This window comes from Fringilla coelebs (genome assembly GCF_963513975.1).
Source record: "Fringilla coelebs genome assembly, chromosome: Z".
Classification (NCBI taxonomy): domain Eukaryota; kingdom Metazoa; phylum Chordata; class Aves; order Passeriformes; family Fringillidae; genus Fringilla; species Fringilla coelebs.
The window spans coordinates 31,355,305-31,381,960 of NC_140031.1; the positions used below are offsets into that span (position 1 = coordinate 31,355,305).

Consider the following 26,656-nt stretch of genomic DNA (forward strand, 5'->3'; position numbering starts at 1 on the left):
ATTATTTCAAGCCTGCAGACTTAACTGCTAATCCAAACTGCTTCTTTGCTGTAATTTACTCTCAGCTCATCTTCTTGAAAATGCATATTCGTTTTACCAAAGCTACGCCCTAAAAAATTATTGTGATAATTCAGGACATATCTGTAAAATCTGAGTACTGATCTGTCTGTGAAAAACAGTATCTCATACGTGCACTCTCAAAACAAATCTTCAGCTGGGTGACTGCACACTTAGTTTCCCATTTTGCCCATTTAATTAGACAACTGACAAACCTGACTGACAATTTTATTATGTCATGTATTTTCATTGCTTTTTTTCACAAGTTTGTTTTTTTGATAGGAAGTACAGACGGAAGTCAAATTTTTTAGATAGTTTTAATCTGAAAATTTCAACACATCTTCAGTTAAAGGTTATTTAGAGTACAAAACTCGTACTTCTTCTAAATGAATGGAGAAAGAAAAATACTGTTACCTAACTGCTAAAGGTAACAAACTGAAGAATTAAAAACATGCAGTCTTGTTTAAAAGCAAGCCATTAAGTCAGCTTGTCATCTACAACTGTGAAAAAACAGCACACCTGCTGGAAGCAGTAATGCAGATATTTTTCACCTTGACAGGATGCATTTCAGGTTTTTGTTCAATTTTGAGTTTTTCTCTAATGAACTATGTCTCATGTTTAGAAGCTGCTTCCCTGCTCAAGTCCCCAGAAAATGAGGGCCTAATAATTTCAACATCAGACCCAGAACAGAACAAACAACCATGAGAATACACACTTGGAAAACATACATATACATGTGTATTCTGGGCTATTGTTCATTGTGGGTTTTTTTTGTTTTGGTTTGGTTTGGTTTTTTTCTTTTGTGTTTTTTTTTTGTTTTGTTTTGTTTTGTTTTTTTTTTTTTTTGTTTGTTTGGTTTTTTTTGGTTTTTTTTGTTTTGGTTTGGTTTTTTGTTTTTGATTTTTTTCAGGAGGAGAGGTTGGGGCATTTCTTGCTGGTTTGTAGTGCCCTATTTCCTGTGTCTTTTTAATCTTAGTTCTTATTGGCAACTTCTGGGCTATGTAAGGCACTGAATGCTCAGGTAAGCCGCATTGTTTGTACAAGTGAAGGCCTTTTGACCTTGTAAATCTCATAATCACTGATTGATGTTGAAGGCTGAAGAATATTATTAGGAGGAAGTATTTGCAGCTTTTGAAGACAGAGTATTCCTTGTAAGACTGGATTACATGCAAAAAGGCAATAGCAAAAACTTTCCACAGTGAAAAAGTGATGTATCATGATACATAGAAAAATAAGCACATGAACATTTATCTAAAAAGATAAGATTTCCAAAGGGCTGCTCAGTGCATGCAAGGACAAATGGATAGCCATGCACTTTTGAAAACATCGGCAAAATACTCTTTTTTCCTCAGCAATGATCATATCATAGGCCAGATTCACAGCTCATGCAAAAAGCTAAAATCTCTAGACACCAGTTTCTGCAAAGTCAGAATTCATCCCACCTACAGTGGATGAGTAATGTGGAGACAGTGAACACCAAAAAATAAGCATGGACAGTGACAACGCAACTCCTTTCACTACAAAATGCAAAGACTGAAGAAATCTGTGGTAAGTTGGGCCACTAACCAGAGCCAGCTCAGCATGGAAGAGGGCTGCATCAGCTGGCCCCTCCTCCTCAAGTGACTGGGCAGTGTAGAAAAAGCAATCTTCCTTAGCAGAGACATAGCCCTCCTCAGGTGAAAGCTGCAGAAAGAACGAAGCTCTGAGTCGGATGAGTGGCCTGGACACAGCAGGTGCAGAGTGCATACTGCGAGTGGGGCAGGGGGCTGTTTAGAAAGGCAAATGGATTCCAAATGCAGCAAAGAGATAATTTCAATCACAGTCACAGTATTCAGTGGGTAAGGAGACTTTTTTTTTTTTAAATTCATCTGAATTGATTCAGCTTCACATCTCATTCAAAAATACCAAATAATGAAAAAGTCTGTCCAGGTATATCACAGAGCCCACAGCTTAGTCTAGGCTCATTTTCAGTTTCTGGTCTTATTTAAGATATACCAAAACTGCCATCACAGCTGCCAACAGAGAAAGAGCCTAACACCAGCAGTCTTTATAATCTTGCTAGCCACAGAGCAATCTTGCTTGCAGGCAGGAAGACTTCATCTACTCTCTGTGTTTTACAATTGTACTTGTCAGCTTCTAGAGGACAAAATGTAATTCTGACTATAAACCAATAACTTTTTCCAACATAATTTGATAGTGGTGCGTTTGTCCAGTACTGCAAAAGAAGCAGGGATTATTTGCAACATTTAATTACTTGGCAAACATAATACATGAAATATTGAAGTGCAAATGTCATTTGTTTACAACTTTAGGGAAAAAAAATCCCCAAGCATTTTCTGTTTTAGAGTGGCATCTTCTAGAGTATGAAATTTCGATTGCAATTAATATTTTCCAATTTAAAAAAAAATTATTTAGCAGAGCAAGTTAAAATGTACTCTCTTACTATGAAAAGCAAAGTTTCTGGGAACTTAACAGACATTGCCTCCCACTCTCTCCACAAGGATCTACTAAGGAACTTAAACAACAGACATTCCCTCCCACTCTCTCCAAAAAGATCTACTAAAAATGAAAATTTGGTATCTACATCCATAAGGATTACAAGATTATCAATTAATGAAAAGCAAAAATGAAACCCTTAAACTGTGCTTGGGCTCACTAATATAGAGAAAGGTATCTATCTTTCTTGTATGTAAGAACTAATGCCATTCTACTGATTTGAACTTAACCCATCAGGGATGCTCGCTCACTAGCATTCCTACTGCTACAGTATCTCAGTAATCTTTAACCTTCTTTTTCAAATTGTTCCAGACTACCTTACAAAACCAAACCTGAAATAACCAGTGAGATGTATACAAACTGAAGACTACACAATATAACTTAAAGTGTGCTGTTTAAATACAAAGATTGCATAGATACTTGCAAGGGACTAGAATGCTAATGGTCAATGCACCAAACATTTACCTAAGCAGCAGGTGCTTTGTTGACCAGGCACAAAGTAACCACCCAGAGGTGCACACCCATCACTCAAGGCTACAAGCTGGATGTTGAGCCAGATAAGGAAAGAGGCTGTTAAAAAGCAAATCCTGCAAGGTGCGATAGTGCTTTTTCATCATGTCCTTGTCCTTACACAAGTGCCTCAGGTGTGAAAACTCCCCTCTAGAGACCCACCAGGACACTCAAACAAAGCCTGAAGTTATTCATGCCTTCTCATGGACTATAATTGGTTCAACTGTGCTAACCTGAGAGGAAGCTGTAACATCTTAAGTGTCATAAACCATCAAAGAGAGAAATGCCCTTAGATCTATGGTGTTAAATGAGAGTGTTTAACTCTCTGCCACAGGAGAGGTACTTCTCATCTAGCCTGAGCGTGTATTAACTCATTGAACTTTTGTGTTTCATGGGTTTCCCCCATCCCCAGTGGATCAAGACTGTGACCAGCACTTTGAAGGGGCACTGAAAGTGCAACAATCAAGTCTTGCAAATCTTGTCACTGGATCCATGGCTGGTGACTACCCTTCTCCCCTTTCTACCCTTATCCTTTCTTTTCCTGTATACATTTTCTGAAGTGTTATTTTTTTTACTTTTATATGGTTGCATTTCTAACCAAATGCCTACATTTTAAAATTTGTCAAGTATTATTCTACCTTAATGTTCTTAAGCTTGAAAGTAAAAATTTGTTATTGAACCTCTTGAAAGTTTTCTTGTTTCTTCTACACACCACCCAAAATAAATCAAACAACCTCCCCGAGCAGAATAACAGCTGTAACAATACCATACCTTGCAAAGCAAAGGAATCAGTAAATTCCACACAAATCAAAACCAACTTTATGTCACCACCTCTCACATTCAGAGAACCATGTAAAGTGTACAGTGTACAATATTATGGCAACTTTCAGCCCTGAAAGACTCCGCTGTTTGCAAGGTGCTTTGCTGTTTTCTCATCTGCAAGACAGGTGTGCTAGGTCCTGCAATAACTACAGCAGCAATATACTACCCAGGCCACTCCTACATGTAAGGCAATAGTTGGGCCACCCAGCTGTATTCCAAAACACACAAAATGTACGGATAAGTCAGGATCAGCATGTACCAGCTTCAATTATATGAAAAATACACACTGAATTCCCAAATCCTTACAGGCAATGGTTTGGCAACTCCTATTTTAACTGTTCCTGTAGGGGCTCCTTTCAATGCTTGCACCGCTTCCTCCAGGCTGCCATTTTCCAAGTTGATATCGTTGACAAACATAAGCCGATCTCCAGGAAGAAGTCTACCATCTTGCTCAGCCACACCCCCAGGAACTAATGAGCGAATCACAATTACAGTGTTTGCTGGATCAACAGGATCCTAATTAAATAAAGAGAAGAAAAATATTTATTTTTTTTTACTTTTTTGTATCTTGAGAGGAGAATGTTTATTCATAAGCTTTTATTAACTACAGTTGTGTTATTAAGAAGTGTTGCTCTCCTCTAGATGAACCTTCCATAGGAGCAAACCATCCTGTCTGTACTGTCCATACATTTAGACCTCCACTTATTTTTAATTCATAAATGTGGAAATTGTTACTCCTTTCTAGGTGATGTTCCATCATGTATATCCAACTTAAAATACTACTATATGTGCACAGTGCTGCCCATGCACATCAGAAATGCACAGATTTCCTACTGTAGCAAGTGCTGCAAATGCCATCCTCCCTTAGACTCAGAGGTTTGAGGACACAGGCGGGCAATGCAGACTGGGGCAAATGTAACACATGCACTCTAGTGGAACAAATTACTTATTTTCAATAAATGTCTTATACTTCATGATCTTGCTCAACTGAGAAAGCAGTTTTCAAGAGGCAAGGTTGTGCATGCCTAATTAAATACTTACATGATAGAAGAACATACCAATATAGGACTAATCAACAAGACAAAACAAAGTGATGTTTGCTTTTAAGAAAGAAAACTGCTTTTAAGGGACCATCCTTCAATATTCTGATTTTTACAAAAAAAGTTAGCATCAAATACTAATAGCAGTAATATATAATTATGCTATAACAATTATCACACATGCAAAATGGTTGTGTGATTCTGCCAGAACTACATTAACAAGGAACATCATGTTAATACTTCCAACGCGCAGTTCACTTGAGAGCATGAACAGAAAAAAAACTCAAAAAATGTAACCATGTAACAGCTTCACTGAAAGCAAAAGTAGAGAAAAGCAAACATCTACAAACCAGCATGCAGCTGTAACAAGTTTTCATGTCACATCTGAAAGGACAGATACCATGAATGCAACATGAAAAAGCCACAGGAATAGGGAGACTGCTGAAAGCAGTGTGAAAGAGAAATGTTGATGGAGGGAGGGAGAGAGGGATGGAGGGAGTGAAGGAAAGAAGGAAGGCCATCAAGAAGAACCTTAACACTTGATGACAGTAAAAAGAACACCATGGAGGAATAAAACACTTCCCAAGTCAAAATATAACTAGCACTGCTGCTGAGCATTGACATCTTCCTCTCTATTTTAACAGTAAATACTTACACTGTCACTTTAGATGGCACTGCATGACACATTTTTTGGGGGAAAAAAAGAAACAAGCCTCTCTAGTCTATGTGACAGTCTTCCTTAGGTTTAGAAATTATGTAGACCTTTCTACAGGCCTGCCATTGTATAAAACATAAGGAATGTATTAATACAAGCATAATTCTCCTAAAATTTAGTTCACCGTTCATTGAAAATGAATTAAAAATTTGATGAAAACAGAAAAATAGAAATGTAATCTCCCTGTGCATTTACTGTTCACAGTCATATAAGAAAGCAAAACTTCAGTGACAAAGTGAAATTTTTTTACTGCATATCAAAGAAGAGAACATACGACAGTACCTAAATATTACAACATCAAAAAAAAGCTAAGTATCAGAAAGCTGACTAAACTGGAAGACTAACTTATATTTGAAAAATACGTTAACCAACTTAAGGCAGTTCCCACAAGCCTTTAGTACTATTAACCATAAACAAAATTCAGTCACTAACCACATACACCCCCACAGTTTGTGTTAATGCTCAGAAGAGGCTGAAGTGAAAATATCTTCTACTGAGCGCTGACATGGACTTAAACACTCAGGCTCATCTGTGATGTCTCACTGCAGAGCATCATGAGCAACACTTTAAAGAGTGGTCAGTGCTCAGCGTTCATAAAAGACAATTGACTGTGCCTTTATCCTACACTACATTGCTCTTCACTTTATCAGTGTGCAAATGTAAAATCTAAGCCATAGCTTAATTGTAAGGAGTGCCCTGGGGCCATAATTTCGCCCTGGAAGTTCTCTCCAGATGTGAATGCATTTCTATGGACAAGATCCAGCAGAAACCTGGAAAGAGATCTGACCCCTGCAGCACCACAAAGCAGCTCAGCAAAAAGCTACAGTGACCTCAGGAATTACTTGACATTCAATTACAAACTATCCAGTGAAAAACTGGGAATAGGAGGAATATTTGTTCTGGCATCCTTGCCAAGTGAAGGCAAGAGACAGGCAGTGACCTGTTGATTGGGACACACAAAGAAACATATTTTAGATATCCAGGAATTCTGAGGTCAAACACAAAATGAATGGGGATGTTTAAGCATGTCCCCGACAGACAGCAGCTAAGCAAGGGATTTCAGAATTACAGTTCTGGATTTTAGTAAATCCTGCTTTAAGCATTTAAGTCCTTTATTGGATCTTGCCCTAAACACCTCACTGCAGGTGCAAAATACATGGCTAAATGCCTAAATATGCTGGCTACATAATTCGTTGTCCTTGGGTCACTAGGAGACAGCTTTCTGGAAACCCTAGCATATAAGGGATTATCTGTTTTTCTGAACCAGTATTACCATCATCATTAGAAACTGTAGTCTTAATACAATGAGAGGAATATGTAATATAATTACTGGAACGCCTACCAGCTGTGATTAGCTCTACTCTATTGCTTGGTTTCAATTAATGTTTACCCTTAAAATGCATAGAACATTCTGCAAGATCCAAGCAACATGAAGTATTTTGTCCTTCATCCAAAGAAATGCAGAAATTACCTGATAGTCCAATATGCTAAATCCAAGCCCCATACTCCCTTTCTCCAGCTCTATGTGCTGTACGTCTGTTTCCCACATTGCCAGAGATGAGCTTTGCACCTCTTCCATACTCTGACCCTCATCAGCTGTTTCCAAAATTGTTCCCTCTGTGTCTGAGGAGCCAACGAATCCAAGTTCTATGTGACCCTGAGAAAAACAGTAAATGTTCACCAATAAAATGTAAACACTTAAGAATCTTTAGAGACAAAACCCTGCTTACAAAACAAGATAAAACCTAAGTGGTATCTCTAAACACAGAAGAAGTAGAAGCACTCAGGAGATTTAGCAAATACTGATAAACCTAGCACAAAATTCAAATATCCTTCATATCCAAGCTGCAAGTATATTAAATTAGTCACTAGAAAAATACTTACAAAATTTCAATTTCAATTACAATTTCCGTCAAATTAAAATCTTCAAAAAACTTTGTGAGTATATACATTCAAATATGGGAAATATATGTTATTAAATGATATTCTAAAATAGGCCTTCATTAAATGTAATCATACTGACAGTAGCCAGAATATTTAATAAAATTAAAAACAAACAAATATGTACATAAACAGACTGTTCTTCACTTGGTTTCATAGAGAAGTTTAGAAACTATAAACTGTATTTGGTGCCTCGCTCAGAACTCAGAGTTAACTGTTTCTCTCTTCATACAAATGCTATTGCTTTGTATACTACACCCTAGGTCATTCCTACATATTTAGTTCACCAGGCTGCCCAGAGCTGTGCACTTACAAGTGACAGAAGTGTCAGTCAAGGAAGGCAAACACGGTTATGTGCAACGCAAACCCAATTAGCAAAGTTCAAAACTAGATTAAATACATTCAGATTCTAAAGAACCCACAGTTCAACTTGCTATACTCCTATACCTCACCTACAGAACAAGTACAAAGAGAGAGCCCCAAATCCTAGAATATTTTTGCCTATGACCAGCCAGGATTCATATCTTCTGGGGGCCTAAAAATAGCAGATAAACATTATTTGAGTTTCCTATTGGACTGGCTCCAATTCCAAAAATATTAAAATATATTTTAACTCATGTAGAAGAACTTAATCTTTTTTTTTCCCCTCAAGGAAACTGTCATTTTCAGTGATTGCTTAAAGAAAAAATACCTTTTCTGTGAGCTGAACCTCAGAGAGGCTTAGACTCTCTAGTATTTCTGGTTGAGTAACAGGTGGAGCTACTGGACGACAGCACACCATTGTCACCTTAATAGGCAGCTCTTTCAAGATACTGACCACATCCTTATGGTTTTCTCCAAGCAGAGAGATCTCATTCACCTCAATAAATAAAGAATACACACTGGTTAGAACTACAGTGTATTTCTAAGCACAATACAAAAAGGACTAAAAAAAACCCAAGCAAGCCCCAATTCACTAATCACCTCATTAAAAAAAAGTAAAATAAAAGCAACAAAAATCCCCAAGCTAATAGACACTTTCAACCCTTAATTTCTACTCAGTTCGGCGCACAGCATCAAAGTATGTATTGAACTAAATGTATGTACGGTCTGTTAAAATACATGGCACCACCCTACAAATACCATATACACTGTAGCTTCATGTTTCTTGCATTAATTAAACCAAATTCACATCTTAATTCTAAAAGAATAATTTAGAAAAGTAATTAGATGTTTAGCCCCTTCACTGAGTTGGGATAATCCTATTAAATCATAACAATTTGTTTACATATTCTTTTTTTGTGACTGTCTTGGTTTCAGCTGGGATAGTTAATTTATTCTCACTAGTTGTGCAGTGCTATGTTTTGGATTCAGTTTTGGATTAGATAACACACCAATGTTTTGGTTGCTAAGCTGAATCAAGGACTTTTTGAGGTCTCCTGTTATGCCAGTGAGAAGGCACAAAAAAGGAAAAAAAAAGCTATGAAGGACCACAGCTGGAATAAGCAACCCAAAGTGGTGAAAGGGATATTCCACACCCTAGAGCATCATGTCCCCCGTATATAAATGGGGAGTTAACTGGAAAGTGCACTGATCAGAGCTTGGGGACAGGGTCTGGTATTGGTCAGCAGGTGATGAACACCTGCACTGTGCATCACTTGAAGGTTTTTCTCCTTTTTGCTATGACTATTATTATTATTATACTTAGTTTCAATTATTAAACTGCCATTATCTCAACTTACAAGGTTTTATTTTTCATTCTCTTCCTCATCCCAGCAGACTGGGGGCAAGTGGGGTGGGTAAGCAAGTGGCTGCATGGTGCTTACTGGCCAGCTGAGCTTAGACCATCCAAGAGACCTTGGACTATTGAAAAATCAGCTACCAGCTAAGAAATGTAAGCACGTGTATTCCCATAAATATATGTAAGTACATATGAAGTGACTCCTCAAACATTAACTAGCATGCTGTTAGGCATACATCGTTGGGCATAGCCGATGACAAGAAACTTACTGCTCAAAAACCTTACTGAATGCAGACTAAGATAAAGCAGTACTTTATCTTACTTCCAGCAGTTCATCTCCACTGAACAGCTTGCCGCTTCGTCCAACTGGCCCTTCAGGTAAGATAGATCTGATGAAATGATGACCCACTGTAGCTTCAAGGCTTATCCCTAACCCACTGCTTTCACTAAATTTGTTCACCACAGCCACCTAAAATAAGATGAAGAAATGGTTACATTTGTCATATTTACAGCCAGATCTGTTACTTTCCACTTCAATTTACGTGCAATTTGGCCAAAATTCCAGCAGTGAGAAACCAGAAGTACTATCATGTAAAATGGGGAGTCAGGTAAAAAACGACTCCTTGATCACCACTTTGCAATACACAAGTGGGAACTGCTTATGACAATAATGTATCTAATAATACATACTTCTGCAGACACTACATCTGTGACATGCAATCTCCTAAATGGAGATGCTACTTTTCTCCTGTATCTATAGTATATGTTCTATGCATTATCATTACGTGAAATCATTTATTCAGTATGCAGAATGAGATTGAAGCTTCAAGTCCTAGCTAATGAAGTGAGCTTTGAAGTTCATACTAAATATTTTTTTCTCTTAACACATTTATTCTCCTGAAGCTAGAAAATCAGTAAAACAAGTCATGGGTGCAGTAATCTAACAAGTCTGCTATGGTTTTGATAAAATACAGAAAAATACATATCTACATTCAAAGTCTATATTTAAAATAATCTCAAGATACTAAGGACCATATGTGTAATTTTCATACATGAAGGAAAAAATGCAATACAAACATATTTATACCCATATGCTGTCAACATAATAGATGCAGAGATGAAAGAGATGCATATTTAACAAAAGTAAACAAAATTTACCTACCACTATTTCATAATTCGAACCCATAATCCTCTGCCATTTTATCTTTGCAGCCGCTTCTTCGGTACTAGTTGGCTGGAAATCTAAAATTTATATTTAAGATTATTGCAACAAAAAATTAAAAAACCTAGTCAACTGCTAAAACTGATAAACACAACGACACAAGCATTCCCATGATGTCAGAACTCTCCTAAATATGACTAAAAACTTTTCATGTTTAGTCTCACCAAGCTTGGGGTTACCACAGCAAAAACTCACAAAGCAGTATAAAAGATTCCAACCATGAAAAAATAACTGTGCATTTTGACAGACATGAAGTTCAGTCAAACAGTTTGGTGGCTGGGAAAAAAAAGATACATACTAGCCTCAGAGTTGAGTAAATTTTTTGCAGTTTTTCAAGATAATAGGCACAAAGGAATTTAAAAGCTTGCATTCAGGCCCTATGCTAAGTCAGACTACGTGCGGGCTTAACAGATTGATTCAGGGGATGGCTAAAATACTTAAAAATGCACACATCCTTTTGGACAGACCCTGTATTTTACAGAGAATGTCCAAAAAACACAATCGGGAGATTTCTTTTTTATTTTTAAAACCACGAGCACAAATGTGAAAGATTTTTCTGAAACTGTAAGCCCTAAAGGTCAGTAACAGACTGCAAGAAATTCAAGTTCTTTGCTTTTTTAAAAAAATGTTTTAATAGCTAAAGAACAGTAACAAACTTGGAAAAGAAGGAAGCAGAAGTACAGTGATACAGCGACAGGCTAGGTAGCAAACTGTGGCAAATCTTAATTTGACTTAAAGTTTATTTGCAGGTTTGAAAACAGAGAAACGCTTACTTCCTGCTTATTTCCCCCTCATTCACATTGTCTAGGCTCTATGGCAGAAACCAATAAAAAGCAGTATTTAGATACAATAGCCATCAAACATAGCAAGTTCAACAGGATCCTACATACTCAAGGTCCACGGTCTGGGCTGTGTCTACAGTAAGCATCAAAATAAACTCTTCAGATCTGAATGCTCATCATGGGCAAGGACAAGAATCTTCATTACAAAGTTCTCAAATCCCACTGATTTTAATAAGAATAGAAAATGACTAAGAGCCTCAGAGAGAGTTTTAAGTCTAGTCATTGCCCAGAGACATTACTAAGTATAAAGTCAGATGTTGCATGGCATTCAAAGAGGACAATACTTTCCCCAAAGCCAAGACACAGTAGTATCTGAAGGGAAGAAGTTAAAAAGAAATTCCTTCAGCTATCCAAGAAAATCAGAAAGCATGAGTTATGAAAAGATACATATTGTAGATTTTACTCCAGAAGCACAAAAATGTTACACATCAAGTTGACACATCAAGTTATGTTTAAATCTGAAAAGCATATCATCACACAGGACTTCTGAAAATGCTGAACAGTGCTCTAGGAAATCAAGCATGAAAAAAACACACAGTAGAAAATAGGAATTTTGACAAAGAGTTTGGGAAAATTTGGAGAATATCAGCAAGCCAGAACTGACTGAATTTCAGACATAAACAGAGAATACTAAATGAAATGTAAGCTCAAGAATTTGGGAAAAGAAATTTCATCAGAAGATGCAGAAGTCTTGGAACTGTAGCTGGGCAGCTGCAGACAACTGAAAAGACAACAGGGAATGGGAAGGAAACATTTTTTTTCCTAGACTAGACTAAGAAGAGTAGATATATAAAACTAAACTAGGAGAGGGTTGAGCAAGCAGCCAAAGCAGACTGCTTCATGTGATAACTTCAGCATATAATTATTTTCAGACACATACAGTAGTACCGTTCCTACAAAACTTATGATTAAGAGTGCATGATTAAATGTATGACTACTTTTACTTTCCAGTTCTACCTCAGCTGCAGAGCTTGCAGAAGATGGGAAGACACACAAAACACCTGATCTTTGTGTAAGCACACAGAAGGGCATTTTCACAGAATAAAATATCAAACCTTGAAAACCTGTTTCCTGTTGTTTCATGTCATCTCCAATATTTACCACACTGGAACTGCATGGCAGTGATGGGGATCTCTGTTCTGTTTCACTGGTATCTGAAAAAAAAGAAGAAATCTTTTCAGCTGCTTAGCTATTTTATATGTCATAATACTTATCAAGCTCACAGGTATGCTCTGGGGCAACAACTCTCTCCTTCACTGGACTTCAGAGTACCCCTACATGGCAAATGGAATCTGGCATGTGTGGCCCAGAAGAAACACCATATTTCAAAGATATTGTCTGCTGTTAGTTCATTGCCTTCTCCAGTGAGTTCAATGAAAAAATCCAACAAAAAACCCAGCACAACTATCAGTACCTGCATTTCTATGACTGAATAAAAATACATCTAAATATAACATAACATTCTTGTATTAATTTCTTTTTTTTTTTTCCTTTGTGCAATTCAGAAAGCTGATGCTGAAAACAAAAATGCTTCAGCCTTGGAGACCTGCATTCCTGGCACATTTTTCATACACAGAAAACCTCTCCTACCACCAAGTTCTGTTAAGTCTGTTGCAACTTGTCAGATGTCTTGAATACCTGCTGGCTGGAGAAACAGCATTCTGAACACTTGGAGTATATCTCTTGTTAAAGGTGGGAGTGGAAGGATGACATACAGGTAACATGCTACTGGTTCTCTGAAAATCTTGTGCAAGATGGGAATTAGGCCTCTGTTGACTACTTGTGACATACTTTCACTGACATCAAACTATAACACAAGCAGCTATTTTGCGCTCCCAGCTCCTGTGCAGATAGATACCTTTCATTCAAACACAGTGATTTTCAAGATGCGGCACATAAATATGTGCAGAGCACTTAAGATAAAGCTGCACTAATCTCATGTCATCAGCAGCAAAATTACTACTGGTCTTTGACATCTGAACATTTTACACACGCATCGTCAATCCCTATCAACTCCTGAATACAGGCTACTCCTCTCATTCCTGTACCTTGTAAGCAAGAGTAAAAGGGGATGAGATTGATTATGCTCGTCAAGGAAGGTCTTTCTCTGATTGCTTTTGAATGCAGCTCTCACTCTTGAGTATGAATAAAACATTTGCTGCCTTCTTACCATTCAAAGATTTGCGGGATCAAAGGCTTGAAGCAACTCAGCCAGAAGTGCAATGGAGGAAAGAACTTTCAACACTCACTTTGAAAATGTAGCAAATAATACCACTGCGTCTAAAAGATTAATTAAACCATTGTAGACAAAACTCCACCCTCATAGACAGCAGCTACCTATTACCATCTGTAATAGCTACCCAGAATGAATCTGGCCCATTTTATTTACAGTTTGCAATTGAAAAGGAAAATGTTTCAAGCCAACTTAGCAGCAAAGCCAGTTTTAATTACCTTTGGCTGTGTTACTATCCCTTGTTTGGAATAGTAAGTCCTGCTCAACAGGAGCACTGAAGTCCTCCTGCGGTGGAATACGATTTTCCTGCTTAAGACCTCTTCTGATCAAAGTGAGCCGAACCGTTTGTCCTGTGTGCCGCAAAACATCAACTGCTTGCTGGTTAGTAAAACCCTGAAGATTTGTTCCATCCACCTGCAGGATCAAGCAGCTTTTCAGTTCACCCACAGAGAAGAAGTTCAGAGCAAAACAATGCAGTGAGCTCTCAGCATTTGTTAGCCTAAGCAAAAAGCAAGTGGAGAGGCAAGAGCGAAACCTGCACAATTTTATGTAATTGTATATGCTAAGCACACCTACTAGAGTACCCCACAGCTAGGTGATAACCAGCACCACAGCAAAGAGGGGAGGAGCACCCACCATGGTGCAGCCAGGCACATCTGCCCTGCAAGGTGGGAGAGGATATATCATGTGCTGTGCAGGACATATTGTACAGCCTGTGGCTCAACCACCTCAGCTATCCCTACCTCTGAGGGGTACTACTGTGTGATTAAACCAACACAGCCATGGCTAGGCGATCTGGAGAAACAAGAGTAAGGAGAGACACATCGATCCACTGGGGTAGAAAGACTGACAGAGTGCAGTCATTCTGAGGTCAAGTAAACTTAGATACAGAAAAGTCTCCCAATTAACACTGTGAATTCCAATTTACAAACAGAACACTGCTGCAAACAAGTGTACATCATTGCTGGTTCATCATTTTAAGAGTTTAAAGAGTGGAATTTTGGTGTCCTTTGTTTGAAATTATTTTACTATCTCATTAACTCTGTTTTTTTTCTGAAATTTAAAATTCAGACATTTCTCAACTCTATACCATTATCTGCACCTAGCACCCACCACATTTTACTCTTCTTCTCCCTGCAAACTCCATTATATTCTATTATTTCTACACCTACCCCACAGTGCCTTAAATTTCTCAAATACTTCTTACAATACTAGGCTCTTTGACTCCTGTATTTGTTTCTGCCTATCTACACAAAACATATGCTTCATTACTTTAAGTCCTCCTAAATGACGAATGAATCCCCTGGACCTTTAGTCATTTGCTGTTCTTCTCTGGAATTCTAAATCTAAAGTAACTAAAAATCAGGTGTGATTATTTAATTTTTCCTCCACACTTAAACAAACCATATTTAAAAAATGTTTTTTATTCTTCAGTGTCTAAGATCACTCAAATAATTTTCTTCTTCTGCATCTGCAGTAGAAGAAGAAAACAATCTTTGGAATAATCCATTTTAGCCATTTGTACTCAGCATGTAAATCACTACAAAAAAGATATGTACTTTCACAAACAAACATGCAGGCACTTCTGGAGAGAGACCATAACATGTTCTTAAGCACTGTTTTCACACAAATGCAAGGACAGATCAAGGAGAGACACAAAAATGCATTCACAACCTGATTTCTGCCACAAAACTAACAGTTTATGGATGAAAATACGTTCTTCTTTCTCTGAATACCTAAAACTTTTGGACATAACTTCTTAAAATAATTTTGAAAATAACTGCCCAATTTGAATCAAACTTTGAAATTTCACACTTACTAACCTCCTACTGATATGGAGGATATATAATGATTTAGTCTCACATATAAAATTATTTTGAAGAATTACAACTTACATGGAGGTAGCATAATCAGAAAACATGTGATGAGATATTCTGTCAGAAAAGGACTCAGAACTGCAACACTGATCCTAAGTATTTTAAACAAGTACTTCATGAACTTTTCTTTGCAACATAAAGAAGCAGAGTCTTGTAGACAAATGATCTCATTCATCCTGCATTTACTTACAACTATAATTTGATCTCCCACATGGATTCTGCCATCATGTTCAACAGCACTGCCTTTTGTAATGCTTTTCACAAAGATACCAGAAGGTTCTGGGATGAAAAAAAACGGGAAAATTAAGTTATCTCATTTATTAAGAAACAATTAAATAATGCAACTAAAGGCACCAATCAAAAAAAGGGAAAAAAAAAGAAAAAACACTCCTTAAGAAAGATAATAAAAGAATCATATAGAAAGCAATGATTTAAGAAAAAACATATATATTATTATCATCTTAGACAATGAGCCAGATTGTCTGTTTGCATTGAATCAGACTTCATTCAAAACCTTACAATGCCAAATACACAATTCCTGATGTGAAACAAGAAATATTCTAACTTCCTTTAATCTAAATGTTGAAACTAACATAGACAAAAAACATATTTCTGATTTTTGCCAGATTTGGACAGAAAATTCACCTTGAGTACACTAATACAGTAATTTCTGAATTTTCTATGTACCGAATAACAGCTTAAAAAAAAGCATGTTTGGATTGCCATATTGAGAACAGTATAAATGAACAGGAATACAACTTTATGTTTCAACCAGTTTTTAACTGCCTATTTGATAAAAAGGTCACAAAGTTTTTAAAACTCCAACAGAACAACAAAATTAAACAAAAAAACCACCCTTTTTTCTATGAAAATAGAAACATTTTAGTTACTAACTAGTTACTATTTTTGAATCAGAAGGGAAATACATAGAAAACACCTACAGAAGGGACATTTTACTAAAGGAAAACATTTCAACAAAAACACACTTGCTTTGAAAGAACTTTAACAGCTCAATAAAATACAACTATATGGAGTTCCTACATGCACATTTTGCACAGCCTACATTAAATCAGGAAAAATAGCAGCATAAAATCGCACTGGCATAAAATCACACTGGCCGTCTCAGGCCTATAACACTGGTATCAGAAATCTTAATAGCATCTACTTTCTCTCAACAAATGTTCACACTCTGTTAAATGAATATGCTTGATGGGAACATAGTACACTACAAAATGTATTTCAAATGCTGTCACACCCTTCGCAGACCTCAAGCTATCTTTTTACTGGCCCTCAATATGACAAGAGTTATCAGGAAGGAGGATTAATGACTCAACTCAGCTTAGAAAAACAAGATTACATATATATTCAAGTCAACTCATTGACAAGTCTCTCTGTCAGGTTTTGGGATTTTTTTTGGGGGGAGGGGGGGGGGCAGGTGGTTGGGGTGGGTTTTAAGAAGTTGTTTGCCCAGGCTTTGTGCATAATTACATGGCTGGTCCTCCTAACTTCCAAGCATTCTTATACCCTGTAACAGCTGTAAGATAACACGACAAGTTATTCATCATTTACAAAAAATTCAGAAATGTTATTTATTATCCAGTGGTTTTATTGCTGCTTCTCTTCACAGCAAAGTTGTTCCATAATGGTTATGCCACAAAATTGAGTTACCGAACTAATTCCTGAGACACAAATATTCTCTAACATAGCTACATGCAGCACAGTAATTTCAAACTGAAGACCAATGATACCCAAACATTAAATCAGGCAAAATATGGTCTCAGATCTATACACCGTTGACATCTTAATTTGTCCTTTGAAATTCAGCTGGAGACTACTGAAGAGTGGACTTGCATGAACTCTGACTGTCTGGTCCTGAGGAAGTCCAGTTTTCTCTGATCCAAAAAGTTATAGCTAGAAACTGCCAAAAATATGGAATGCACCTATCCATACATTTTTCAAACAATATACAAGTGGATACAAGTCAAAGCAACAGCACTTTGAGAAGCTTTATGACACGTTCAAAAGACATCCCTTCCTAGTATTACTGAATTTGCCCAATTTCCCCAAGGAAGCCTAAGAGAATTCTGGATAATTTTGTGAAAAATGTAGTGGAAATTACAAAGTAAAAATAAGCAACTGTCCATGACCACTTCTGCATTTATTTATTTAAACAAACTTATTTATTGTCTGCCACAGCCCACAAATGAAGAAACATTTATTACATCCAGAAGTCAGTAAAGAATTTGTGATGTGCTAGCAGCATTATGCACATTGTTTGAAAATTAATAACAATCTCTTAAAACTACTCAGAATGCTACTGTGTTGCCTTGTAAGAAGGCTACTTCTAACAGAAAGGGCTCAAACTATTTTACCATTGTTTTTCAAAAACAACTAACTACAAGTTTAGCCAAAAGTGAAGAAAAAAAACTGATGTAAACATACTGAGGTGGGATTTTTTAATAATATCAATTGGTTTTATTCTGAACATCCTTTTTACAAAATGAAAACCATTCTTTTTCCTTTTCAAATTTCTAATAGATTTCAGATGATTAAGGGTTTTTTTAAGAGAAGCTATATCAAAATTAAGCCTTTGATGCACATATACCATAGTTTGCAATAGACTGCATAATAAAGTGCAGGAATCAACAATTACCTGATGCCTTGTCTCCAATGTAACCAGCAATAGTTATTCCTAAGCCCTGGTTGTTTTTAGTGAGTTCAACATTGAATTTCTCCCCATCTTCACAGCTATCAACAGAAGCATCATCCTAAAAAGAAAAAGGGGATTAGAAAGGAAGCTCTTTTTCTTTAAAGATTCACCACATTCTTTACTGTCAGTAACACAGAAAATGAGATAAAAACAGAAAAAGGAAGTATGAAATTTACTTCTGTTCTTATTTGCTGTTCAGCAGACAAGCAAGAGGTAGGTAACATTCCTCATGGTAAAGCAATGCAGGGCAGGTCATGTCCTCCTTCACCCCACTGCTCTGGGATATTACCTTTAACCTATCAAATCATTATTTAATGAATAAAATGATTGGTAAAATTTGTACAAATTGAACAATTAATTTCTTGTATAGTAATTTATATTTTTATATATATATATATATATATATATATATATATATATACATGAATACATAACTTGCTGACATTCTGGGACCTCCTCAGAACTAGCTTCAGACTGCTGTGTTATTAAAAAGAAGAAAATAAAAACCCAAATTTTATTTTCTATTCTATTTGTCTAAATTTCTGTTCATTAACTATAGGTGTCTTTTTAAATCTTACAAACTTAAAATATGCTAAAAGCTATCACTAGTCATGCAATTATATTTCCTGCTTCTGAAAGGCTTAAAAATTTCATTTTAGCACATTGCAATTATATTTCCAGCTAGCTAAATAATTACAATCTTCATTAATACCTGCTGCAACTCTCTGAATTTCAATAAAAATGGATTTGGATTTTGGGGCTATTTAGTTACTTGTTGTTAATTCAAGTGGAACACGTATTAAAATTCTATTTTAACAATGGGGATTTGTATTAAAAGTTTTTATTCTGACCCTTCTGCATGCCAAATAGCAGCTATTTTTTTTTTTAAGTGCCAATATGGCAACCAGGCAGATATTAACTCAAGCCAGTTAGACTAGGTAAATATGCACCAAATAAAGATTTCAGGAGAGCTATGATGCTACCTCCCAAGAGAATCTGACTTGAGCTCTTTATCCAAGCAACTCCACCACAAACTAAATTGAATACGAGAAAAATAAATTTCCAATGTGTTAATGATCTCTCTCATTGAAAATACAGGATTATTTTCGCCACAGGTAATGCCACTAAAAAAGATCCAATCCCTATAGCCTCCTGATACAAGATAGACATCTGCAGGTAACATGACGAGATGGGCTATGCCCATTTTGCAAAGCCATTCTAGTCCCAATAATAGTTTTAAGAGCATCATGAAGACTTCACCTACACCATATCTGATAGGAAAAACTAAAAATCAAATTGTTTGAATCATCATCTTCGCTCCAGACCCAACAATGAGTTTTGCATGACTGCTAAAAGGGGTAGTCCTTCCAAGAATGTGACGTTGTGCAGTTTAAAAATAGCCTGCCTCCTGCCAGGAGAGAAGAACTAGGAAAGAGGTTTTGAAAAGTATGCAAATTGGGAAGGCGGCAAAAACCTCCAATTGTGCCCCTTTGTTTCTTTAAGCTATTTTGTCAGTACTAGAAATCGCATATATTCTGCAGCTGCAGATACATCTTCTAACATTGCATCATATAACATCAAAAAGGCAAATACTGCAGAAATAATACACAGATTAAATTATCAAATTCAGCTTTTATTTTGAGAGATGCATTTCAGACAAGTAATACTAGTGCTAAATATTAATCTCTTTATCTAAAATGCAGAAAGGTTTTACATCTCTGAGTACAGTAAAAACACAAAAGTACTAGTTAGTCTCTAATCTTCGATGCTCAGAAATCTCCATGTTAAAATTAACCTCCTTTGCCTTATAGCCACAAAGCAGGGGATGAATATATATGTTAATTTTTCACAGATACCACTACAATGGACAGAGACATAATGATGGCAACACCATCTAAATTGATACATAACGCCCATGCATAAATTGCAATGACTTCTCTTCTGATGTGACTTGACTCAAATCTACATTACAACTGAAGAAAATGTCTAGAAAAACAACAGGAAAAAGTAAACCAAAATATTCTACCTAAGGGTAGGCTCAAAGCCAACAAAACTTTTCTTCTCTCGTTAATTTACTTCATATAGTCACATTTAAAAAAAAGTACTGTTTCTGAATCCTATGAAACCAGACTTTGTTACAAACATGTAGATTACCTGTTTTGTAGAGGTTTTGAGCTGACAAGTCATGATAATATTTACAGCATTCTTTAAGTTGCTGACAGTTGTAGAGGAGTAAAGATACAAAGTACAATCATCAGCAGGGGAGTAAGGGTAGCAGCTGGCTTACTTTTTTTAGAAAACATCTAGCAAATGAGCACTGACAGGTGATGTAGGAAAGGATTAGCATCTGTGTGCTGGTTGGCACAGGGAGAAAAGTTCTGATGAACAGATGAAATTACACAGAAAAAAGGCAGGCAGAGAAATGCTAAAGACTCACTCAACTAGCTCAGTCCTGAAGAAAAGACTGCGTTGCTTCAATAGTCCCAATGTAATAACATACCTTTACAAGCAACTCAGAACAAGTTGGTAATCAGATTATACTTATTGAAGTCCTAAACCTTAATCCCAAAAGTCTTCAAGAATACAGTTCCTTGCACTGTAGACTCATTACATTTAAATTCTCCCAGAGCCGTGCTACTGGGAAAGAAAATCCTAGCTTTTGAGAACTTAAACACAAAAGACATTCAAGCAGCATTTCAAAAAAAAAGGAAGTCTGCAATGGGTTACATATGCTCACTGTTGCTTACCTGTTTCTCTGGTGTAGAGGTGGGTACTGGTGTTCCTGGAGGAACTGCTGGTAGAAGTGGTTCCTCAACAGGACCTCTCGCAATTACCAGTTTCACTCTATTTCCACACTGCCTTAGAACTTGTGCCACCTGCTCACTGCTCATTCCAGCTAGGTCTGTATCACCAATTTTCAAGATGTGATCTCCACTACACAATCTTCCATGCTGAAAGAAAAATAATGAAGAAAAATTGCCATTTCTCCCACGTACTATACAATTACAAAAATAGCACATAGCTTTAGTCACTTCTAAGACATATGAATCAGGTGACTTTTTTTGGATGCCAAGTCAATATCCTGACAACATAGATAAGAAAAGAAGGTTGCCCAATGGCAAACAAAATTTTTTAGGAATTTCCCCAGAGATATCCAGGAGACCCTTTTTCAAGACATCACCTAAGCACAGAGAAAAAAATGTGCTTCGCCACAGTTACTCCTACTGGTATTTGCTAATTCCATGTAGATTGCAGAACTTTGGTTTTCATTTTCAAGCACATATCCAAAAAACAGCATACAAATAGATATTCAGGTTTGCACTAGAATTAAAAAAACTGCTAGTAGTACTAACAGGATTAACCATGACTTCAAAATAAAATTCATTTCTCTCTTCCTGTGATCCAGCTATCTAAATGGCTTTACACTGGTTTAGTCTCTTAACCTTTAATTAATAAAAAAGCTTCATATGAATTTAGGTCATATGATGAGTGTTACAGAGACAGGTTTGTAAAAGGAACCTATCTACCTGTTCAGGGGAAAGAGGGCAGCAGGAAATGCTGTCCATGCATCTCCAGGCCCTGTTATCAGGCCACTAATGCTATTGTTGGAAGATTCACCAGTCTCTGTGCCTACTCAATCCTTGACCATCATTAATGCAGCCCTAGGTACCTGTCCAATGAACAAGCATGAAATGAGCTGTGATAACCAAATTCAATTCACATGACCCCTTTCAGGAAAGAGCAGAGCCTGTGTCTTGAAGCAGACACATGAAGCCACATCCCTGCTCCAAGGTCCAGTAAGTTCAGCAGAGAAAAGCAGCTGCCCTTAGCTGTTAGGGAACAGCAAGTCAATCTTTGGAATCCTCACCACCCCTGATTACAATCAGTACACTCGTGAAAGAATTAAGACTCTAAATGCACACAACACATATAATGTTACTAGATAAGAAAATGTAATTTAGAACCTAATTCATCATTCAAATGCAGAGACTCCTGCACTAAAGACACCTTTACAGAGAAAGAATTTCCGTAATTACTGTTTCTATTTTACACTTATTTGGATAAAAGCTACCACTATTTGGTCTGATTATAAAAGTAAAGAGTAACTTCACACCTTACTGAACAGTAACAGAGAGATAGGTTGAATTTACCTGATCAGCCACCCCTCCCGGGAGGATGGTTTTAACAATCACTCCAGTTGACTTTCCTCCCACTATCCCAAATCCCAGACCTGAGCCATCATTGACCAACTCTATGGTCTCCACATGCTGCCAGTGAACCTAAAAGGAAAAAATACAAGCTTGCAAATCATTAAAAACATAGCATCATGGATTTGTTCAGATGTAAAAACACCTTTAATATTATCAAGTCAAACGATTAATATGCATATAGAAATTTGCAGGTTATTTTCTCTTATTTCTTGAGTATGTTTTTAATAATGAAAAGTTGGAGGAAGATTTACATATAATACCTATTTAATAATTAGTATTAGGTGTGATATTACATAATATTTAATCAGTAAATTACTAATTCTATAACAGGTGGAACTTCTGTGATACAAACCAGAGCTGAATAATGGGTCAGACCTTCTGAGAACTTGTTGAATGAATACAGGCAGCAACCTAGGGCTGCCCACCTTCATGCCCCTTTCCAGTCAGTAAATACTGCTTCTAGAAAACCACACAGGACTGGAAACTAAAATCTTCAGGTTTGTTCTTCAGGCATGTTCACAGCAGCCATAACAACAAAGCACAAGAGAAAGCAAAATCCCAATTCAGTATTTTTAAGGCTGAAAGCAGAACCAAATATCGTGACGCAGGTAGTAACAGAAATGCCCCAGGTAATATTCTTCTGGGTTGTCTGATGGCAACAGCATGAGAATGAAGTCATTCTGATGGCAGACTGTGTTCTGAAAGGAGCAAAACTGCTCTGAAAGAAAGACAAATCCCAGCTCGCTCACATGGGGCAGTCCTTGAAGGGACACCTGGAAGCTCATGGTATTTTTTCTCCTGAACAAGAACTCCCACAGTAAACTCATCTGAAATTTAAGACCACAGCTGGTGCTACACCAGGTATAATCTTAAAATAAGGTTTTCTTTTGAACAATTAAGGTATTGCAAACTCAAAGCCCTGTGGTACTGGTTTGGAAATCCAGTCTTAACATAAAACCAGCATAATAAAGCAAAGCCTGAAGGAAAAAGAATGGCTCCTAGTATGTTGCATTTGAAAGCAAAGAGAACATGAAAATTGGAAAAGGCATGCTAAACAAACCAGAAGCAGCTATGGAATGTTCATAAGGAACATCTTTTCATGCAAGGAACGCTGTTCAGAGAATACAGAGGCAATCACATAGAGAACATTCCAGAAGCAATACTGAAAAAGAGTGGGCTTCCCCTGTGTGCTGGCTGGAAAAGTTAGGTCAGTCAGCTGCCCTCCTGCACACAGATACAAAGAATATTTCTGACATTCCTTCACTTCAGGCTTTACATTAATGATTAAAAAAACAGTTCCTTTTTCCAGACTAATTGCTCTCTGTACTTCTGGTAATTGACTCCCTTAAAGAAGGGCCACAGAAGACTGAAAAGTAAAACCTACAGAAATTGAATATAGGCTGTTTCATCCCGGAACAATCCATTACATGAGTGAGCTAAGAGGAAGAGAAAGTACAGTTATCACCATGTTTTGGAAGGGTGTTGTCTACACCTAGACGCACAAAAGCCCTCATAAGAAAGGAGTTGTAGCAGAGCTGCTTTTTGGGGAGCCCTTAAGCGCATGTTGTAATTTCCCTGGACCTCCCACACTAACAGACAACAGAGAAACAAACACTAAAGCACCCATCCAGCTGGTGGCGGAGACCAGATTACAATGCCTCAAAAAATTGTTTGCTCAAGCAGAATGCAAAGAAAAAAATATCCTGTTTAGTGCCACCTCAAAATAAAGCTTCATCAAGTAAGGTAAACATGCTCCATTTGCACTGGTGGATACAGATAATTTGGCAGATGGGAGCAAGGAATACATCCAAGATGAAGATTTTTCCCCCAGCAAGCCAGAATATTTTCTAGTCTTTGAAGGGAAAAGGTATAATAAAGATAAATAGAAGAAAAACCTCAAGAACTGTGAAGGAATGTACATACAGGTTACAAAAATTACTCAAAAGACTATATGCAGTAAGTACATGCACATCCAGAACTAGCTACACAGATGTCTGGGCCATACTCACCGGGTTAGAATGGGCTGAAACTGTGCTAGCAGCAGATGGAGACCGGGAAACTACCGGACTGATGAGCTGAGGAAAAGCGCCTCTAGCCACAACTAGCTGGACATTATCTTTTGCTTTCTGCAAAATGCTGATAGCCTGTTGATGTGTAATTGTCTGATCAAGGGCCTGTCCATTAATAGCAAGGATTTGGTCTGCTTCCTTCAGCTTTCCATCTCTGTCACAAAGGTGTAAACAGATGACAAAATAAACAAAAAAAATCAAGGAAGCATTGCCACAGAAATTGCAATATTTTGACAACTTTACACGATTTTTAATAACCTGGTCTCTATTCCCCCCACTTTTTTAATCCCCCCCCCCTGCAGTTTTGCTGAAAGGAGCTGATGTGGCACCCTGGTGATGGCTCCCTTTGAAGCTAATCCCACTGCTACTTTCCCCTGGTGACTACCCCCTAGCCAGCTTTCTTCTCCCTGAACCCCCATGCGAGACTAAGCATATTAATCTCAGTTGCTCCCAACCACAGCCTGGAAACTTATGTTTATCCTTGACTTTGAGCCTCTTGCTTCACAGACCAAGAGCCCCACTTTGTTCAGTGCACCCATTCTGAATATTCATCAAACCACAGAGTGGAAAGACTTTCATCAGTATGTTACTGATGAAGCAAATTACAGAAACAAATTTTGTTTTGCTGAAAAACAAGGGGGAAAAAAAAGAAAAGAATAAATTGAAAGAAAAAAAAAAAAGCAAGGACAAAGAAAGAAACCAAACAAAAGCCCTGAACAAATTAAAAAAACCTCTTCACTTTCTGACAAAGAAAGCATCACTGTAAAATTACATACTGAGTCCTTCCTCAGATCTACTCCAAAGGAAATGTGTGAAGCCTACAAAGTTGAATTACTCTCTCTTTCTTCCACCACTTCTTTGCATCCCAAAGTGGCAATGTTTTGATAACAAAACATTTCCTTGGCAGCAAGGAAAACAAGAATCTCTATTACAACGCCCTTTGTGAGCACCCACACTCAAGAAACCCAGGTAGAGTACCAAGGTAAAAAAAAACAAGAAACAAACAAACAGAAATAAACAAAAAACCAAAAATAACCTCACCTATACCAAAACAAAGAGAACAAAAAGAGAAAGTGGAAATTTGGAAGATTAAAAAATACTGTAGGGATATAAAGCAAGCCACATTTTGTACTTGATTAACTACAATTAAGTCTGTATACCATGTTCTTGTCTCTCTTGCCCATGTTCTTATTAGACTTACAGTGAGTATTCAGATCAGAAATAATCCAAAAGTATCTCCCTAAAGCACAGTAAGAAACAGCACCAACATGACTCAGCCTCTCCACACAGCATACTGAGTACACCACAACGCAGCTTGGACCAGTGACACACCTTACTAGTCTGCAGTGGACCAGTGTTGCTGCCATTTACCTTTGAGTTTGTGTGCTCCCTTGGCACTTCTCTCACATTAACTGTGGAATATGAGTTTAAGTCTAAAGCATAATTTCAGCAAGCCATTATTATTGCTGAGTTTCTGTAATATCAGCTGAATATCTCTGTGAATATCCCTGACTTTAGGTCAAGACTTGCTTGATGTCAAATCTGGGTTTCATGCCCGCTCAATGGGACTCTAGCTAACAAATAACACTGCCAGATAGAGCTGACTTTTTTGCATCAAATTATTATTCAGTGCATTCAGCAATGGCAAAATAGGTATTTCAACTTTAAAAGGCATGACACAGTACAGTAGCTTCCTCTTTTTCCCTATTTAAAAACCCCATGGAAATGTCCTTTGTAATGTCTATAAATTAAGAACAGTTCATACGATGCCTGTCCCAACATCACATCAATTGTAGCAAGTAATTTTACATCTGCAATGATGCTCAGAATATGAAGTGAGAAACATGTAAACATGCCCTTGTAGCACAAAAATAACAGCACTAACACAACTGAACTGCAGCATCATATACACACTTGTTATAGTAAAATATTCAGTAGTAATATTACCTATGTGCCACACTTCCCTCCTGGATTTCTTGCACAAATATTCCTAGTTCTCCCCTGTTTTCACTCTTGAGTCCCACAACACTGAAGCCCAGACCACCACTCAGAGGTTTAATAAGGTCAATTGTCTCAACAAGACGACCCTGTTCAGCAGAAGTTGAAAAAAAGGATACAAATGTTAAAAGGTTAAAAATGTTGAAAAGCAGCAATAATAAACACGGCAAACAACTTGGAAATTAATTTTTGA

At 37.1% G+C, this 26,656-nt stretch overlaps 1 protein-coding gene across 12 annotated transcripts in view; it reads right to left on the bottom strand.

Annotated features, from left to right (window-relative positions):
• MPDZ (multiple PDZ domain crumbs cell polarity complex component) overlaps positions 1 to 26,656 on the bottom strand; it is a 92,866-nt gene that overhangs the window by 49,478 nt on the left and 16,732 nt on the right. For 8 of the 12 annotated variants that reach the window (XM_084225868.1, XM_084225866.1, XM_084225872.1 and 5 more), the window contains 14 exons: positions 26,413 to 26,552; positions 24,406 to 24,619; positions 22,337 to 22,465; positions 20,933 to 21,136; positions 18,129 to 18,243; positions 15,666 to 15,754; positions 13,817 to 14,012; positions 12,421 to 12,519; positions 10,464 to 10,543; positions 9,624 to 9,770; positions 8,273 to 8,440; positions 7,112 to 7,297; positions 4,192 to 4,401; positions 1,624 to 1,740 (listed from right to left, as the gene is read on the bottom strand). In XM_084225868.1, the coding sequence (XP_084081994.1) occupies positions 1,624 to 1,740; positions 4,192 to 4,401; positions 7,112 to 7,297; positions 8,273 to 8,440; positions 9,624 to 9,770; positions 10,464 to 10,543; positions 12,421 to 12,519; positions 13,817 to 14,012; positions 15,666 to 15,754; positions 18,129 to 18,243; positions 20,933 to 21,136; positions 22,337 to 22,465; positions 24,406 to 24,619; positions 26,413 to 26,552 (2,094 nt within the window). The remainder of the gene's footprint in view (positions 1 to 1,623; positions 1,741 to 4,191; positions 4,402 to 7,111; positions 7,298 to 8,272; positions 8,441 to 9,623; positions 9,771 to 10,463; positions 10,544 to 12,420; positions 12,520 to 13,816; positions 14,013 to 15,665; positions 15,755 to 18,128; positions 18,244 to 20,932; positions 21,137 to 22,336; positions 22,466 to 24,405; positions 24,620 to 26,412; positions 26,553 to 26,656) is intronic. The other 4 variants (XM_084225870.1, XM_084225875.1, XM_084225874.1 and 1 more) reach the window with 4 other exon arrangements.